This window comes from Rutidosis leptorrhynchoides, chromosome 2 (genome assembly GCF_046630445.1).
Source record: "Rutidosis leptorrhynchoides isolate AG116_Rl617_1_P2 chromosome 2, CSIRO_AGI_Rlap_v1, whole genome shotgun sequence".
NCBI lineage: Eukaryota > Viridiplantae > Streptophyta > Magnoliopsida > Asterales > Asteraceae > Rutidosis > Rutidosis leptorrhynchoides.
The window spans coordinates 401,340,624-401,359,550 of record NC_092334.1 but is presented as its reverse complement, the minus strand read 5'-3'; the positions used below and the strand labels follow the sequence as shown (position 1 = coordinate 401,359,550).

Sequence of the window (18,927 nt, the reverse complement as noted above, 5' to 3'; positions counted from 1 at the left end):
CTCTTATATCTTTCCACATCAATCAATCATCTTGACTGATGTGTAGTTAAATTGTGCAAATTTTGACGGAAAAAATGAGTATTTGACATTTATTAACTTAAAAAGTCAAATTTTTGTGTTAAATATTTGTAGAGTAACTAGTCCGGGTCCGGCCCGCGCGATGCGGCAGGGACTTTCGGCCTGCGTATTCATTTTTAACATAGCTTTATGTATTTACAGAAGAGAAAACGCTCTATGTGTTAAGCGCTGTTGTTGGTATTGTCGTCTTTACTGTTTTTTAAAATATGTCCGGTTCGAACGTAGTTAGTTTTGTTTTGTTGATAAAATTATTTCGAGTCTGACGGTGCTGGCGAACAAAAATAACTCGCGGCGAGCAGGAAGATACGGGTTGTCGTTGTTTTTAGCGTTTTAAAAAGTGTCCGTTTCAAACGTACTTTTTATCGTTTCGTTCATAAAATTATTTCGAGTATGACGCTCATGTCGAAAAAATTTAACTCGCGGCGAGCGGAAAGATACGGGCTGTCGTTTTGTTTAGCGTTTTTTAAGAAGTGTCTGTTTCACGTATAGTTAGTCCCGTTGGGTTCGTAAGATTTTTTCGAGTTGAACGGTGGTCTCGGAAAAATTTAACTCGCCCCGAGTGAGAAGATAGGGCCCGTTATAAATTTAGGTGGAATTGTTTTATTTTGTTTTAATAAAATTATATATTTACACTTTTTACAACTTGAGGGGCCGTTGTGTAAATATAGCCGAAGTTGAGGGACCGGTTGTAATGTGAACGCGGAATCAAAACTACAATCGGGTATAACTAAAACTACAAATGTTTATACGACATTTAGTATATAAGGGTTAATAATTAATGTGCTAAAATATATTGTAATTGAAAGTGAAGTGAAAAAAAAAATTAGTAATATAAATGTAAGGCTTTAAATTTTGATTGGTTAGACATAAAACTCAGGAATCTTTTAATTTCGTTGGAATATTGACACATGCCATTTGCCGTCAAAAGTTGACGTTGCACTATTTCCGTTACAGTTCAGGTTGACGGATAGCAGCTCACGCTGCTTTAGAAATAGTCTAATAGAAAACTCGTGTGTTTGACAAAAATAGCTTGTAATCGTAGCTCAAAGGTTATACAACAAATAGATGCAGTTTATATCTTAAACTTAAAACTAAAGCTTATATTTAAAAACGTTTGATAAAATTATTTGTAGCTTACATATGTAAAATAATGTATAAGGATAAAAAAATTATATATAAGGATTTCAATTAGTTCTTTTCGTAAAGTTTATTTTCTTAATATGTGTTATAGCTTTTGTATTCAAATAATGCGACGTGAACTATATGTATATGTACAAATTTAATATATCGAAACTAATTTTGTTATAAAAAGTTTACTCTTCAATTTGTTGAGCTATTTAGTGGAAAGCTAGTTATCAACATATTTTCTGATGAATTTTTATTCATGAATGACAAATGAATTTTGTCGTTCAATGTAGTTTTTTCAACGCTGCGATGTAATCTGGTAAAGCGTCACTGATAAAAGCCATATTATTGTAGTGAGTTGATGTATACTCTACTTTCTTGTGATTTTCATTGTCACTAATAATCTAATAAAAACCATTTAGATTATTCATGCATTTTTATTTATAAAATGAAAAATCTTAAGGAGGGCTAGAAGTACCTTCCTACGTAAGAGCGGATCAAATGAGGCGCAAGTTGGGTTGGGTATGCAGTCTTCAGCGGGGTGAGAGGTGACAAAGGACGTGCGTGTAAGGTACATATTAAAAAATCCCTTCTCCCTCTCCCCGTTATGCCGTTTCAAACCGGCCATATGAAGTATAGCCAAGTTTATTAAATAAATACACATATATATAAACACGTATGTTTGCTTTTAGGCTAATAATCTTATGGCTAGTTTATTGAATTGGGTCAAGTGAACTCTAGGAAAGATCAACCAACAAGCATTCAGTTAAACCGTCCCAACAACAATACATGTATACGTACACATTACATAACCTATACAGAAAGAAAACTATGTAGAATACCTTCACCCAAAATCAACAAAAACCCTCATCATCAAATATCCATACATATTACATTTACATATATGTATATGTATATGTATATAAATAAATACACAACCCTTATCCCTATTTGAGTAAACACAAACAATCTGTCTCTTTCAATAACACATCAAACTCGATATCAAAGATTCAAAAAAAGCAGAAAAATGGCAATGAGGGGAAGGGGTGGTCGGGGTAATCTCAACCGTCCACCACGGTTGATCGTTGGCCGTGTGTACGAACAATTTAAACCTATGTCTGAATGGAGACAAGAAGATGATTATGACACTCTTCTTGTTTATCTTCCTGGTCATTAAATAAACTCATCATTCATCAACATTAATGGATTTTCTACTTTATATAAAAACATTATGTATTTGTTACTGAAATGAATCTGTAATATGTGATAATATGTGAAGGTTTTCAAAAGGAGTATATTAAGGTTACGACTGAAGACTTGAACATTGTTAGAGTTAGTGGTGAACGTTTGGTTACAGAACACAAATGGAGTAGGTTTCAAGAAGATTTTCGAGTTCCTGAAAACTGAAATGAGAGGTATCCGTGCACGATTTGATGGTGGAATTTTGTCAATTACAATGCCTGGAAAGATGAATAACGCGCCACCAACAACTACCAACACAACGAATCAAGTTGCACCAAAAACAAAAGAACAACCTTTTAATCGAACAAAGCAAGACGAAGTATTACAAAAGCCTAAAGAAGAAGTAAAGGAAAAGGAACCAGAGAAGCCTAAAAGTAGTACTACATTAGATCAGAACAATTTGCCAACACAACAAAATGCAATGCCAACTTCGAATTCGTCTTCAATGGAGCAAGAACAATTGAAAACTAGGAAAGAAGCAAACGAATCAAGTGAGGGATTTAGGTTTGGATCACTACCAACTAGAGTTCCTAAGAACGCCGAAAAACATGATGTAGTTGAAAAGCCACATTTGTCCGATAAAACATACTTGAATGCTGCAGGAAAAGGCTTACAAGAATTACTAGGAGACAAGACGAAAACTATTGAGGGTGAAATGGGAAAATCGAACGACGGTCATAATGTTCAGGGCCTTAAAACGGAAGAGAATAAGGCGGTTGGGAGGAGAGGACTAGGATTGGTGAATGAAGATAGGAAGTTGTTGATGAATGTGGGTGTGAGTGTTCTGGTAATTGTGGCAGTTGGGGTTCATGTGTCCTACACAATTGGGCTCATTGGCAACAAAGGAAAGTAATCACAAATCACAATGCATGGTGTAATTTGATTTGTGAATTATGCATATGTTGTAAGTTTGATAAAGTGAAAGATTTCAAAGAAGAAAGAGTTGTAAATAATATTGTATTTGTTTAAAAGATATATGCGAAACTATAACAAATTATACCAACCATCCTAATTATGATACATAAGATCCTCTCATTTCATATAATCAATGGCTGGGATTAAAAACGCGGGACAATCAAATGTGATTGTCATTACAATCACATGTGACATGTGATTGTAAGATCTCAAGCAAAATTAAGGATTAAAATGAATATTTCATTGTTGCTAATAACAAATTATACCAAACACCTAATTGTCATACATAAGATCCTCTCATCTCGTATACATTATATTCTACATATACATTATAAAAATAATGGTTGGAAGAAATTTAACCTGTTTAGTTTTTTTTCTTCCTTCAGTAACTACAATACGGGTATGGAAATATATACTTTTTATAGCAATAGAAAGTTAGAACCGCTCTGCTAACTGTGGAAATTGTTGTAGCAGCCATGTCACACCTCTAATGGCAACCTGCACACACACACACCCATCAAAAAAAAGCATGTAATCACTTTTTCGTTATTATGTGAATTATCATTATCATTACTTTGACTGTTAACTTGTATATGAAACTTTTTTATATCCATTACCTTTAACGCCTATTTGTTTCATATTTCTTCTGTCTGTGTACTTAATTGCAAATAATAACTGTAGTAGATAATATATACTAGTACTACTTATTGAAGAAAAGTAGTATGCTTAACACTTAATAGTCACATTCGAAATATGACGATTTGGATGGCGTAAAATACAGACAAATCTGTAGCCTAATGAGTAATGACAGCTTTTCTGGAGAACTACCACTAAGAAAGAATATACTAAAATAGTGGGGTGCAGACGCGCAGTGCATAAAATGACCCTCAAAGAAGCCCTAAGAGGTGCACGAACCGTGCCCGTCACACCCGAAAACGCTATCACCTTTCAAATTTAAAGTTGTGGATTGACCGAATAATATACATGCCTCAACTAATTGAGATATTATTTAGCCACGATTTAAAGTTTACAAGGGACTCAAACTTTTTTCACAATCCAATGTGAGACAGGTTGTTACAAACTCACCCACTTAAATACACATGCTCGTCAGATCGAAACATAATCAATACCTAGGATCCAAGGAGTCATGTGCCCGTCACACCCGAGAGGCTATGACTCTTATACCAACTAAAACGACCTTCAAACTTCAAAGCGACCCAATGCACAAAAAGTCGTGTACCCGTCGAAAGACTAGCTTCATAATTGAAGTTGACTAACCGAATATCTTCAGGTTTTAACTAAAAACTATTGTGGGGATATTAGTTATACATTACTTTAGTTAAGCTTATAGATAAGGGACTCAACACTCCGATATGGGACGGGTTGCTACAATGCATTAACATTTTGTGACTGTTCTTGGCGAAGAAGCCGAGGAGAGATCATAACATCATCCTAGATGTGCAAATTCTATTCCAATTACTTATTGGGTACATTCTACTTCCACTAGTACAAATGAATAAACATGAAAAAGTAAACGAGTCAAATTAACCGAGTAAGTCAAACACACCCAAAATGTCCAAAGTTTCATCAGACACTTGTAACCTCTTTGATTAGTTTATAATAAAATAGTTAATCTGGTGGTATCACAGATTCTAAAACCATAGTTAACAATTAATATTAATTAATAATCCGATTAAAGGAAGACAGAAATTTTTCGGTGGGTCAACCGCACTGTTCTTCAATAAAAATAATTATTCACAGCATGTTGGTAAGTTCATAGAGAATGTGAATGCGCCACACATGATATCAAGGGCGTGTTTGGATTTGCGTTTTCAAAATTGATTATGGGATTTAGATAATTAGAAACAAATAATCAGATGTAGCAGAAAGTGTAAAATACTAATGGTGTTTGGATTTGATTATGCTGTTTTATAATGCAATAATCAAATAATCAGCCTTTTAGGTGTATGGCAAATCATTTTATTTGATAAATTAATAAGTAATTAGGGGGAAAACTAAACAGAAAAGGAAAGAATCAGATTATCAAATAATCACGTTTTGCAGCAGTAAGGGGTGACCTGTTTTTTCATTAGCATTTTCACGCTTTGAGGCTTTCAAATCGCAATTAACTGATTCTAATCTTTAGTTTGCCAAACACTATTTTTTAATTATTTACGATTTGAAAGCGTAATAATCAAATAATCACCTTCGAAACGCAAAAACAAACACCCCCTAGTCTAGTAATTTGAAACTGTCGTAGAGTCATTACTCATTATTTTATTTTAAACATAATAAGAAAAGGAAATGACATACCAAAGCAAAGTCTCCAGGCTTCACTGCAGGCTCCACTATGTCTCTACCATAACTGTTCCCAAAAAAACAGAAGGTTACCACATGCCGCCATGCCGGTAACAAAAATTTTTGTATCTTTTTGGTTTTTTGATCATGAATGCAGATATAGAAAATCCACAAATCTTTTAATATGAGAAAACATGTAACTAGTGGCCAACATTTCATAGCCACCAGAAACTAGATGCAAAACAAATTTGCCCCAAAATGATAACTTGAAAAGTTACAAATTAGCTCATTAAGACCGCATTTCAAGAGCCATGAAATGTGAATAATGTACTGAAGAGTACCTCACCTTGTAGCAAACCACAAAAAATAGGTGGTTGGTTAAATTTTTCCATACATAGAGGATCAGTTAGTTTCAAACAATCACAAAACGGGTTTTTTTCGTTGGAGTAAAGCCCAGTTATGTATACAGCCATAAATCCCATAACTACAGAAAGAGCCACTTAAACATTGCAATTTAAAAGCATATATTATTGTTTCAACGTACCACTTGCACTTACATAATTTTGCGCCGCCCATCCACAACTTGTAACCGATAAAAGCTGCATCCTTTGCTAAATGGAAAAGGCTTTCCCTTCCATGCTGCAATTATTTACACCATCAATCACTTCATATAAAGCTAAAATGACAATAATACATATGGTAAAAAAGAAATGTACACTTTAAGATACAAGATCACAACAACATGTATGTTTGAGACAATGTTTTCATCCAAGTGCATAAGAAAAATATGTAGATGATTATTGACATTTTATAAACGGAGTTAATTCTTAAATTAACATACCTAAGTGCCAAGTAACTCCAACAGCAGATGTATCTTCTCCCGATATGTCATCAATAACAAACTGTAAATCTTGGCTGATGCTATTAGTGAAGCTCTCGAAAAATTCTAATATAGCCTGCAAAAGTTGATTGATTGTAGCTCAACAATCTACTTGAAATCATAAAATGATACAGCCAAGGGTCAAATACTCAAATCACCGGTAAAATAATTAAGCGTGTAAATGAGTCGAGCTACTCAAGAGGAATCGTTAAGAGCTCGATCTGAGCCGAGCTTAAACAAGCTCGGCCTTCCGAACTTTTAACATATTTTGAAAATCGTTTAGTAAACCAACTCGAGGTCGAGCTTATTTCATTTATACATATTAATTATTTTTTTATTTCATAATAATAGATTATTATAATTATATATAAATACGAGTTGCACTCAAGTTGAGTTCAAACTTATATAATGTTAAACAAGCCGACTTTGAGTTCAACTCGTTTACACCCCTACGGCGGACTAAAGTCATAAATACGGATACAGCGAACGTCTGATACATATAATAGAGCTTTGAGTAAAGCCTAAAATGAACTCTTCATACACAACCAAACTTATAAGTACTGTATTTATCAAAATCCAATTGCTATGCAATTATTTAAGTTGCAGAGAAACGTATTTAACCTTACGGCCAACAAACGGTTGAGGAAAAACGAGGTCCTCGTAAACGCAATCTTCAGCAATAAGATCGGCAACTGTCGAAAGATCACGTGAGTTTATTCCACCATAGAACCTCGTGACAATATCGGAAGCCGAATCTAAAGAATAAGTAACACTATTTGATACATCATTTGATGAGAGTATAGAATTGCTGCTGTCTATTCGGCTACTTCTAATTGAAAATCGATCAAATTGGTTCATCAATTTACTTGTTCTGCTTCCAGTTTTCAAGTAACTGATAGAATTTGATGAATATGATGATGATGACGAAGATGATGATGTGAATGGAGCAATTATGATGCTCACAATTGCCGCCATTTTTGGAGATCGGATTTGGTCTCCCGAGATTTGATAAATATTGGTAGAATTGAAAGTACTGTAATAATAGTATTATTTAAATTAAATTAAATTTATTTTATTATACCTTCTTGTTTGGAGGTGTGGAGACCGTGAGATAACGAAAAGTGTAACGAATACATCGTAAATGAAAGGTGGTGTTAACGCCAACACTATCATTTTTAGAAGTTAAGAAAAAAACAAAATTACTTCCGAAGCTATTTAAACTCGGACCAATAAAAAAAGTTTGATTGAATTTGGTTGTCAAAAAAGATGTTACCCTGAGAGTCTCTGACCCTGAAAAAAGTTTGAACTTAGGTTATCAAATATTACCCATATTCTAAGATATTTGGGTTGAATCTGTTATAATTCAGTAGGCTTATAACTACCTTTAGTGGTTTGATTCTTGATGTTATAATTCAGTAGGCTTATAACTACCTTTAGTGGTTTGATTCTTGATGTTATAATTCAGTAGGCTTATAACTACCTTTAGTGATTTGATTCTTGATTTAGAATACTAATAATGAAGTGTAAGAACAAAGATGATAATGGAGAGAAAGAAAGAAACACTTTGTAAGTGTGAGAAATGGTGCAAGTTTAATGCTTGCATTCATGAGTATTTATAGCCTAAAATCTCAATATAAAAATACATACTTTGTGTACCAAAATTGACTATATGTATACACCAAAATTGACTATCCATATCTATATTATTATTATTATTATAACACTCCCCTTGGATAGCAATTTTATTTTGTTGAAGATCAACTATAAATTACTGCCTCGTTAAAAACCTTGCTAAAGAAAACCCAGTGGGAAAAAACTTTAGCTAAGGGAAAAAGAGTGCAGCATGGAGTTGACTCCCCCTCAAGTAGACATCGCTTCAGCTGTTACATCTTTTGAACATGTCTCATGCCAATGTTATGAACGTGTGTTCTGAAAATAGCAGTTGGAAGTGCTTTCGTGAAAAGATCAGCAGAGTTTTTGCTAGATTGCACATATCTCATTTCAATCTGGTTGTCCTTAATGAGATTTTGAGTGTATGAGAAGAATCTAGGTGGTATGTGTTTTGTTCGGTCACTTTTGATATACCCTTCTTTCATCTGTGCTATGCAAGCTGCATTATCTTCATAGATAGTTGTTGGACTTTTATCGCGTTCTAGTCCACAAGAATCAGTAATGAGTTGTGTCATTGATCTCAACCAAAAACATTCTCGAGTAGCTTCATGTAATGCAATCACTTCGGCATGATTTGACGATGTAGCAACAAGTGTTTGTTTTTGAGAACGCCATGATATTGCAGTACCTCCATTTAGGAATACATATCCAGTTTGAGATTTAGCTTTATGTGGATCAGATAAATAACCTGCATCTGCATAACCAACCAAATCTTGTTTTGATTCGTTAGAATAAAATAATCCTAAATCAGTAGTTCCTCGAAGGTATCGAAATATGTGTTTGATCCCATTCCAGTGTCTTTTGGTAGGAGCAGAGCTGAACCTTGCCAACAAATTAACTGCAAAAGAAATGTCAGGTCTTGTACAATTTGTAAGATACATAAGAGCTCCAATTGCACTAAGATATGGTACTTCTGGTCCAAGAATGTCTTCTTGATCTTCACATGGACGAAATGGATCAGCTTCAACATTGAGTGATCTAACAACCATAGGAGTACTTAATGGTTTTGCCTTGTCCATATTGAAACGTTTCAAAATCTTTTCAGTATATGTTGTTTGATGTACAAGTAAACCATTAGGCATATGCTCAATTTGTAAACCAAGGCAATACTTGGTTTTTCCGAGATCTTTCATTTCAAATTCTTTCTTTAGAAGTTGAATGGCTTCATGGATCTCTTTATTTGTACCTATGATGTTAAGATCATCAACATAAACAGCTATGATCACATATCCGGATGTTGTTTTCTTAATGAAAACACAAGGGCAAGTAAGATTATTTGTATACCCTTTGCTTATCAAGTAATCACTTAATCGGTTATACCACATACGTCCCGATTGTTTTAACCCATATAAAGATCTTTGTAATTTAATCGAATACATTTCTTTGGGTTTTGCATTTGATGCTTCTGGTACCTTAAATCCTTCAGGTATCTTCATATATATATCACTATCAAGTGATCCATATAGATAAGCAGTCACAACATCCATGAGATGCATTTCTAAATTTTTAGAAACTGCCAGACTGATTAAGTACCTAAAAGTAATTGCATCCATAACAGGAGAATAAGTTTCTTCATAATCAATTCCCGGTCTTTGAGAAAAACCTTGAGCTACAAGTCTAGCTTTATACCTTGTAACTTCATTTTTCTCATTTCTTTTTCGGACAAAAATCCATCTGTATCCTACAGGTTTCACATCTTTAGGAGTGAGAATGATGGATCCGAAAACTTTTCTTTTATTGAGTGATTCTAATTCAGCTCGTATTGCTTCTTTCCATTGAGCCCAATCATGTCTATTTTGACATTCAACCATAGATGTTGGTTCTGGATCATCATCATTATTCATGATGTCATATGCAACATTAAATGAAAATTTCTCATCAAGATTTTTCATTTCATTTCGGTTCCATAATATTTTTGAATATGCATAATTGATTGCAATTTCTGTATTGACATCATCAATCTCCTCTGCAGTAGGAGTACTGATTTGTGGTTCTTCTTGAACACTTTCTTTTACTTCATTATCAGCTGATTTTCTTTTTCGAGGATTTTTATCCTTTGAACCGATTGGTCTTCCACGTTTCTGACGTGGCAAAGATTCATGAGTGACGTTATTGCCAGCTTTTGGAATTTCAATTCGAGCTGGAGTATTTACTGCTGGTATATATGATTTTGTCACCGTTTTTGTATCTGTAAATGCATCAGGCAATTGATTTGCAAGTTCTTGTATATGCATTATCTTTTGAACTTCTGTCTCGCATTCTTTTGTGCGAGGATCAAGATACTTTAATTGAGGTTCACACCATGAAACATCATTTTCTTTATTTTTCATTTCTCCCCCTAATCTAGGGAACAATGTTTCATTAAAATGACAATCAGCAAAACGTGCTGTAAAAACGTCACCTGTCATAGGTTCAATATACCTTAATATTGAAGATGTTTCATATCCAACATATATTCCCAACCTCCTTTGAGGACCCATTTTTGTACGTTGTGGTGTCGCAATTGGAACATACACTGCACAACCAAATGTTCTAAGATGGGAAATATTTGGCTCTTGACCAAAAGCAAGTTGTAGGGGGGAATATTTATGACTTGCACTTGGTCTGATGCGAATCAATGCAGCAGCATGTAAAATTGCATGACCCCATATAGATACAGGGAGTTTTGTTCTCATTATCAATGGTCTAGCGATTAACTGTAAACGTTTAATCAATGACTCGGCTAAACCATTTTGTGTATGCACATGAGCAACAGAATGTTCAACAACAATTCCTATAGACATGCAATAGTCATTAAATGCTTGAGATGTAAATTCACCAGCATTATCAAGTCTCACCCTTTTAATGGTGTAATCAGGAAAATGAGCTCTCAATTTAATAATTTGGGCAAGAAATTTTGCAAATGCCACATTACGGCTTGATAACAGACAAACATGAGACCATCTGCTAGATGCGTCTATTAGAACCATGAAATATCTAAATGGTCCACATGGTGGATGAATTGGTCCACATATATCACCTTGAATTCTTTCAAGAAACATTGGTGATTCTTTCTCAACCTTAAGTGGTGAGGGTCTAGTTATCAATTTTCCAAGAGAGCAAGATGTACATGGAACCATTGTATCATGATGGATTTTTCTATCCTTTAGTGGATGTCCATGAGTACATTCAATAATCCTTTTCATCATTGTTGATCCTGGATGGCCTAATCTGTTATGCCATAAACTGAATACACCAGGATCAATATATTTTTCGTTAACTACCATATGTATTTCTGGTACATTTATATGTGTATAATGTAATCCAGAACTAAGTCTTGGCAGTTTTTCAACCACATGACTCTTGTCAGTGATACTTAAATATTTCTCATTTTCTGTTGTCACTGACTGATAATCATACCCGTTAAGGTATATGTCGGAGAAACTCAATAAATTTTTGTTTGACTTGGGAGAAAATAAGGCATCATTTATTAAAAATTTTGTACCATTTGGTAGTATGAAATTTGCCTTTCCTATCCCTTTTATCAAGTTAGCAGGTCCTGATATTGTATGTATAGTTCCTTCCGTTGGTTTTAGATCAATAAAATATTTCTCGGATTTAAGTATAGTGTGTGTAGTTCCACTGTCTGCTATACAGAGATCTCCACCACTTGATTGATGTTGTATTCCAGCAAAATTCATATTGAACTTCATATATAAGAAATAAATAGTGAGTACATTAATATTACACAATATTTTAAACGCAAATAGATAGTACTGAAACATTTAGCAAACATAATGACAAAGACAGACGATATTAAATCGTTTATTTTTCAAAAGACACACAACTTAAACATTCAAGAAATCTTCATATAAATCAGATGGTTTCTCAGTGACTGTTGGATCAATATTATCCACAAAATTTACTTCCTTTTCTTTACCTTTCAGCGAATCCTGATACATCTTAACAAGATGTTTAGATGTTCGGCAAGTATTAGCCCAGTGGCCCATTCTACCACATCTGTAGCAAGATTCTTCAGAATTTTTAGAAGAATTTTCTTCAACATCTTGTTTAATGGGCTTGTTTTGTGGTTGATATTTATATTTTCGTGGATTACTATTTCTTTGACCACCACGGCCACGACCACGACCACGTCCACGCCCATTACCATTACCATAAGGATGGTTTCTACCATAGTTATGGCTTTTGGCATGATGATGGTGATGGTTATTATAACCACGACCTTGCCCGCGTCCTTGTCCCTGTTTATAATTATTTGCAGTATTTGCTTCAGGGATTGCAAGTGTACCAGTAGGACGAGATTGCTGATTTTTCATTAATAGCTCATCATTTTGCTCTGCAACTAAGAGATATGAATTAAGTTCAGGATATGTTTTGAACTTTAGCATTCTCAAATTTCTTTGCACTGTGATGTTTGCAGCATTCATTGTGGAGAAAGTTTTCTCCATCATGTCTGCATCACTAATTTCATGTCCACAGAATTTAAGTTGTGAACATGTATTATACAGAGCTGAGCTGTATTCATTTACTTTCTTAAAGTCTTGGAATCTTAATGTTCTCCATTGTTCCATTGCAGCTGGAAGTAAAATTTCTCTTTGATTATTGAATCTGCTTTTGAGACCTTCCCATAAAACATGGGGATCTTCTACAGTCACATAATTATTTTGTAAGCATTCATCAATATGTTGATGAATAAAGCAACATGCCGTAGCTTGTTCTTTTTCAGAACAAGTGTTGTTTTCATTTATGGTTTCAAGAATGCCCATTGATTTAAGATGCATTTTTACTTTTATAACTCATGGCATGTAGTTGTTTCCAGTTGATTCTAAAGGAGTAAATTTAAGCTTTTCCAGATTCGACATTTTCTATTATCAAAAATTAAAACAAACATCATGATAAATTAGAGTCAATTTATATTCATAAGTATATAAACATTAAACATAAATTTAATATAACATAAATGATAAGTAGGTGACAGTGTCGACCATGTGTAAGCAATCATAAATAAATGTTATATAACAAAAATATAAATATTAGTAAACATAAATGAAAATTTGGCGACAGTGTCGACCATATATTTTTCCAGGTGGTATAACCGACCTATATCATTCTGGTGGTATAACCGACCATATATCATTTTGGTGGTATAACCGACCATATATCATTTTGGTGGCAGAGCCAACCATATTTAGTATTAAGATTATCGTGCTGATAACGTGTTATAATTCAGTAGGCTTATAACTACCTTTAGTGGTTTGATTCTTGATGTTATAATTCAGTAGGCTTATAACTACCTTTAGTGGTTTGATTCTTGATGTTATAATTCAGTAGGCTTATAACTACCTTTAGTGATTTGATTCTTGATTTAGAATACTAATAATGAAGTGTAAGAACAAAGATGATAATGGAGAGAAAGAAAGAAACACTTTGTAAGTGTGAGAAATGGTGCAAGTTTAATGCTTGCATTCATGAGTATTTATAGCCTAAAATCTCAATATAAAAATACATACTTTGTGTACCAAAATTGACTATATGTATACACCAAAATTGACTATCCATATCTATATTATTATTATTATTATAACAGAATCTTCTTTCTTTCTTATCTTTATATATATCAATATCAATAATCAATCAATAACAATATTCAATTATGGGATATGAAAAAGAAATCCGTTCCTCTATCATCAATTTCAGACAAAAGAAAGTAACATTTGCACTTACTTTTTCTTTTTTCTCAAAAGAAACTTGTCTAGCGACAACTACATTGGGTCCCACTAGCAAGTAAAACCCATGAGTGACGAGCCCCCGAGCGATGAAACCTGTAATCGGGTGAATTGCGCACATTGGCGGCCCCTCCAGTCAAGAGCCCATTATAATTCGATCTTGGGTGTTACCAAGATTCGAATCTGGTTCTCCTACTCGTACTTACTTCGACAAATTTAAACCTGGTAGTTACCGTTTCAAATCCTCATTTAGAGGATACGATATCAAACCACGAACTATGGGTTCAAACCTAGTGGTCACAGATTCAAACCCTGCGTTTAGAGTTTACGTGTTCAAACCTAGTGGGAGAGCAATGTGAATATAATATGCCTAATTCCACATTTAATATCTAGATTTGAATAGTTCTGCCATTCTATAGTTGCAAGTTTACTTGTTATATATACTCTAACTAACAAGCAAAATAACCTCAACAGATGTACATATAAGAAATTATTACACACTTCGGTCTTTCAACAACAATATGTTTTACCTGTGCAAATCCTCGTCATTTGTCTAATTATCAAATATATAGCCGAATTATAAGCCTGTAAAAGATATGTAAGAATCCATACACGGATGTGCTAGTTGCACATTAACCCGAAGCATCTATTAAAGTTGTGTTAGCATTGCAACTAAGCGTACCCTAGATTGTTTGAGGGTTGACTTCGTGAAGCTTGGACTGTGGACCTTGAATTAATAACTTTAGTTTTTTTTTTTTTTTTTTTTAACAGCGAATATACTCCATATTAAACAAAATACCTCTAGCAACGAGCTAGAGGGAGATTACAACGGTTTAAGATGCCAATTGTTTCGACTAATTGCACAGCGACCTCTATTTTTACCCTTTGTGTTCCTCTTTGAGCACCTGGCAACAAGAAATTCACCTTCAAGAAGAGGTGATATCTAATGTTCTACCGAAATTATATCTTTAGAGCTATAAAGTAACGAATTGCATACCTGTTACATAAATGGGACAATCTCCTAAATGCAGCACTCTGTCAGAGAGTTAGATTTAAGATTAGACAAAATAAGCTGAAATAAAATGATAAAAGTTTGGGATACAAGAGTATTTCTTACACTCCGAATCAATTTTGCTACAGAAATTTCTTACATGCTTCCTAATCTAATAATTTGGACCATAGACAAAAACTGAAAGTAGAAGGCTTATAGCTATGCTTAATAACCAAAAAGCATCTGAAGGAAACTATATTATTAACAAAGCATCTAAAAGCCAACCAAATTAAACAGAGTTAATCACAAGTTAATATGGGAATAACGAGCTGCAACAAAGCGATTAAATTTTAATACAGTAGTAGCTAGCAACTGAACAAGGTTAATCATGTATGACCTATACACATTTTATTCTGTAAAACATAGGCATTTTCTTTAAAACTGATAAGTAAACTATGATTACAAAGACGGTCATATTGAAAATTACATAATCTAAGTGTCTTGATGAAATGATTTAGAAGATTGCTTGCACCGAAGTAGACATTGAGCGACTTTCAACTAACCTGCTAACCCACTTGACCCATTCCCCTTTTAGCTTATCTTTTATTTAACTCCTTTTAAGATATAAGAGAACCCAATTCGACCCAATCAATAAAAACTGATCAAAAGTGTGACCTCTAAACAGGAGCACAACTTCAATTGTTCAATAATTTAGAAACAAAAATATGTTACCCAGCATTAGCGACACACGGGTAAAGTCAACAAACGACATTTATATGAAACCTGCAAAATCTAACCGAACAATTTTCATCACGTATACTTCAACCTGGAATCTACGAGGAACACAAAAGATCGGCTATCCTTCAAACTGTGTGGCCAACCTGGTACTTCAAAAAGCAAAGACTTTATTATAGCACTAGTCAGTAACATATCAAAGGATCCAAATTCATATTATAAGTACGTTAAAGAAACTATGAAAGGGGTATATGTGCGAAATACGTCTAACAAAGCAAATAGAATAAGCTTGAAACCGAATACCGAATATCAAAAAATGAGAGCAAGTGACGTTTCTAGTGCACTACAAACAAATACCCTCAATGAACTACTCACAGTATTAAGAATACTGCAATTTAATTCATGAGTACAGACAAAAAAAGAAATACAAAAACTCATTCGAATCTAAATTTCGAATATTTCATTCGTAAATCTTGAGCTAAACCTCTACCACCATTACGACTCAACGTATTGACAGTTTTTTTATAATACAAAAAGTCAGGCTTTAAACCTTTCTCCATCATTTCATTAAATATCCTCGTAGCAACCTCAACGTTTCCTTTACTCTGATGCAACCTCGCAAGAACGCTATAAATCTTACTAATTGCAGGCATATTCTTTACTTCCATATCACGTGCATATTCATACGCCTCATCATATCGTCCAGCGTTAAAATAACCTTTCACAATCGCAACATGGGTCGAAACCCGTGGATTACTACCCGTATCCATTAAACTTCTTAATCTCTCATTAGCAAAATCCATCTTACCTAATCTACACGCACTCGCAATAAATATTTCAAACGTTATTTCATCTGGTTGAATACCCGATTCTTGCATTTGTTCAAGTAAACTCATAGCTTCTGAAAGCTTATCGCTTTTACATAAACAACCTAAAATGTAATTATATATTTTACAATCTACTTCACAACCAACCGTTCGCATCTCGTTAAGTAAAGCATATGCATAATCCAAATCGCCTCGCTTACATTTTTCACGAACTAAAATAGCATAATAGCTCGATTTCTTTTCGGTTAATTCTATCACATACTTAGCCAAATCAAAACAATCAATACCACAAAGCATATCAATTAATGCAAAAACGCCTGAATTACAAACAGACCCTCCAACTTTGTTTAAAACATCAACAACTAACGCAATCTTTTCTTTAGCATGAGCTGTACTCGAATCGAGTACAGGCAAAAACCCGAATGCCTTATTGTTAATAGTAATCTTTTCCTGTTTAAACAGCGTTAAAAGTGCAGTCATTGTATCATAATCACCAACCCAACCACAGTTATCAATAACTAAACTACAAACATCACCATTTCGATAAAGTTCTCGATTACGATCTCGAACCCATTCGAAAAAGCTCACAGAGAGTACTTTTTCACAACTCAAAACCCTAAGAATCTCACAAACAGAAACTTTGGAGAGTTTAGTGTCAATTAAATCTAGTTGAGATCTGCAATTACCTTTACTGCTTTTGATCACATCAATGAGTTGAGAAACCAAATTGGGGGTTTTTTGAAAGTTCGGATTTTTATCGAGATTTTCAGTATGATTTTCAGCGAACTGTAAGTTGGTGTTGTTGTATGTTGATGTATGAATTGAAGAATGTGAAAAGGATGCAGGTGGTGAGATTATTAGTGGATTAGGGTTTATTGGGGGTTTAAGAAAATTAGGGTTTATGAGAAACCTGATGATAAGAAGCTTCTTCCGGGATATGTTCATCATCTTGAGAGCTGGTATCAAATCAACTGTTGGTTCTTCGGTTACGGTTAATTAGACTAAAATCAAAATGAAAGGATTGAAGTGGGACTTCCAGATTTAAAATAAAAAAATTGGAATTTGCAAATAAAACGAAAAAAAAATAAAACGGCTGCAGTTCATCATACTTTGTGGGAAATTCTAATGTCTGGTAATCATCCAATATCTACTAATCAAGGTATAATCGATATTGATCTCCATAACCTAAATGGTAAGATTTCGTTTTCTTTATATATATATATATATATATATATATATATATATATATAGGGTCAGGATCAATGGGGAAGTAACCAATCGGAGGGAAGCGGGGGAAGCAAAATTTTTTTTTTTTGAAATTTTTTTTTCCGGCATCAAAATCACACGAAAATATGAACATTTAGAAAAGACACTTCGTGATGAATGTTATTATTTAAGCGGAAAAACGATCGACAAAAATAACATTCAAGTAATATTGTTCGTGAAGAATATGAAGGTTTTTTTTTCATGTTTTGTGAAGTAAAATTTAGCCAACCCAAAACACCAAACCCTAAACCCTAAACTCTAAACCGTTCGTGTTAAAAACTCAATCTAAATCCTAAATCTAAACCCTAAATCTAAACCCTAAACCCTAAATTTCTAAACCCTAATATCTAAACCTTATAAACCCTAATATCTAAACCCTAATATCTAAACTCCAATAGCTAAAACCTCAAAATACGCTCGAAAAACACGATAATTGTTATATATTACTTTTTCGAGCGTTTTCCCGTCAAAATAAAAACATTTATCACAAAGTGTCTCTACTAAATGTTCATATTTTCATCTCATCTATAATGTTCGTGAACAAAGTTTTTTCAAAAAACAAAAAAAAAAAGTTTTTGCTTCCCCCCGCTTCCCCCCGAATGGTTACTTCCCTCTTGATCCTACCACTATATATATATATATATATATATATATATATATATTAGGTTTACAACTTCCAGTAGAAACTGTTACATTGAAAATTTATTTTTTCTTTTTTATTTTTTTTTTTATTAATCATAGATAGTGGACAGTTGATTACCTATATTGATGATGAAAAGTTGTTACTTCAACAATCTGGTTATCAAAATTCAGTTTTTGATGATACTGAATGTAATGAACTTGTTACCATGGTTGATAATGAAAATGGTAGTGATAGTGGTACTTCAGAAACTAGTGAGGATGGTGGTGAAAATGGTAGTGATAGTGGTACTTCAGAAACTAGTGAGGATGGTGGTGAGGAATTTGATAGTGGTGATGATTTGAACTATATACCTCATATAATACTACCTGTTGATGATAAAATTTTAGAAAGTGAAGAACAACTAGGCTTGAACTTTGAGGAATTTGATAGTGGAAATGAGTCAGATACTGTTGAAATGAGAAGGAAGTTAAGGTTCAAACACATAAGATCAACCAATCAAGAAGACCCAAACCTCATTCAGTTGCACAAGT

At 33.7% G+C, this 18,927-nt stretch overlaps 2 protein-coding genes and 1 pseudogene across 2 annotated transcripts; 1 reads left to right on the top strand and 2 right to left on the bottom strand.

Annotated features, from left to right (window-relative positions):
- Positions 1 to 2,212: 2,212 nt before the first annotated feature.
- LOC139889100 (uncharacterized) lies at positions 2,213 to 3,298 on the top strand (annotated as a pseudogene).
- A 288-nt stretch (positions 3,299 to 3,586) lies between these two features.
- LOC139892231 (uncharacterized) lies at positions 3,587 to 7,791 on the bottom strand. The gene is made up of 5 exons (XM_071875276.1): positions 7,160 to 7,791; positions 6,500 to 6,614; positions 6,216 to 6,297; positions 5,674 to 5,725; positions 3,587 to 3,858 (listed from the first exon to the last, which is right to left on the bottom strand). The coding sequence occupies exons 1-5, from the start codon at positions 7,511 to 7,513 to the stop codon at positions 3,796 to 3,798; spliced, it is 666 nt and encodes a 221-aa protein (XP_071731377.1). The 5' UTR covers positions 7,514 to 7,791; the 3' UTR covers positions 3,587 to 3,795.
- An 8,304-nt stretch (positions 7,792 to 16,095) lies between these two features.
- On the bottom strand, positions 16,096 to 17,436 carry LOC139889099 (uncharacterized). The gene has a single exon (XM_071872069.1). The coding sequence runs from the start codon at positions 17,434 to 17,436 to the stop codon at positions 16,096 to 16,098; it is 1,341 nt and encodes a 446-aa protein (XP_071728170.1).
- Between the last annotated feature and the right edge of the window lie 1,491 nt (positions 17,437 to 18,927).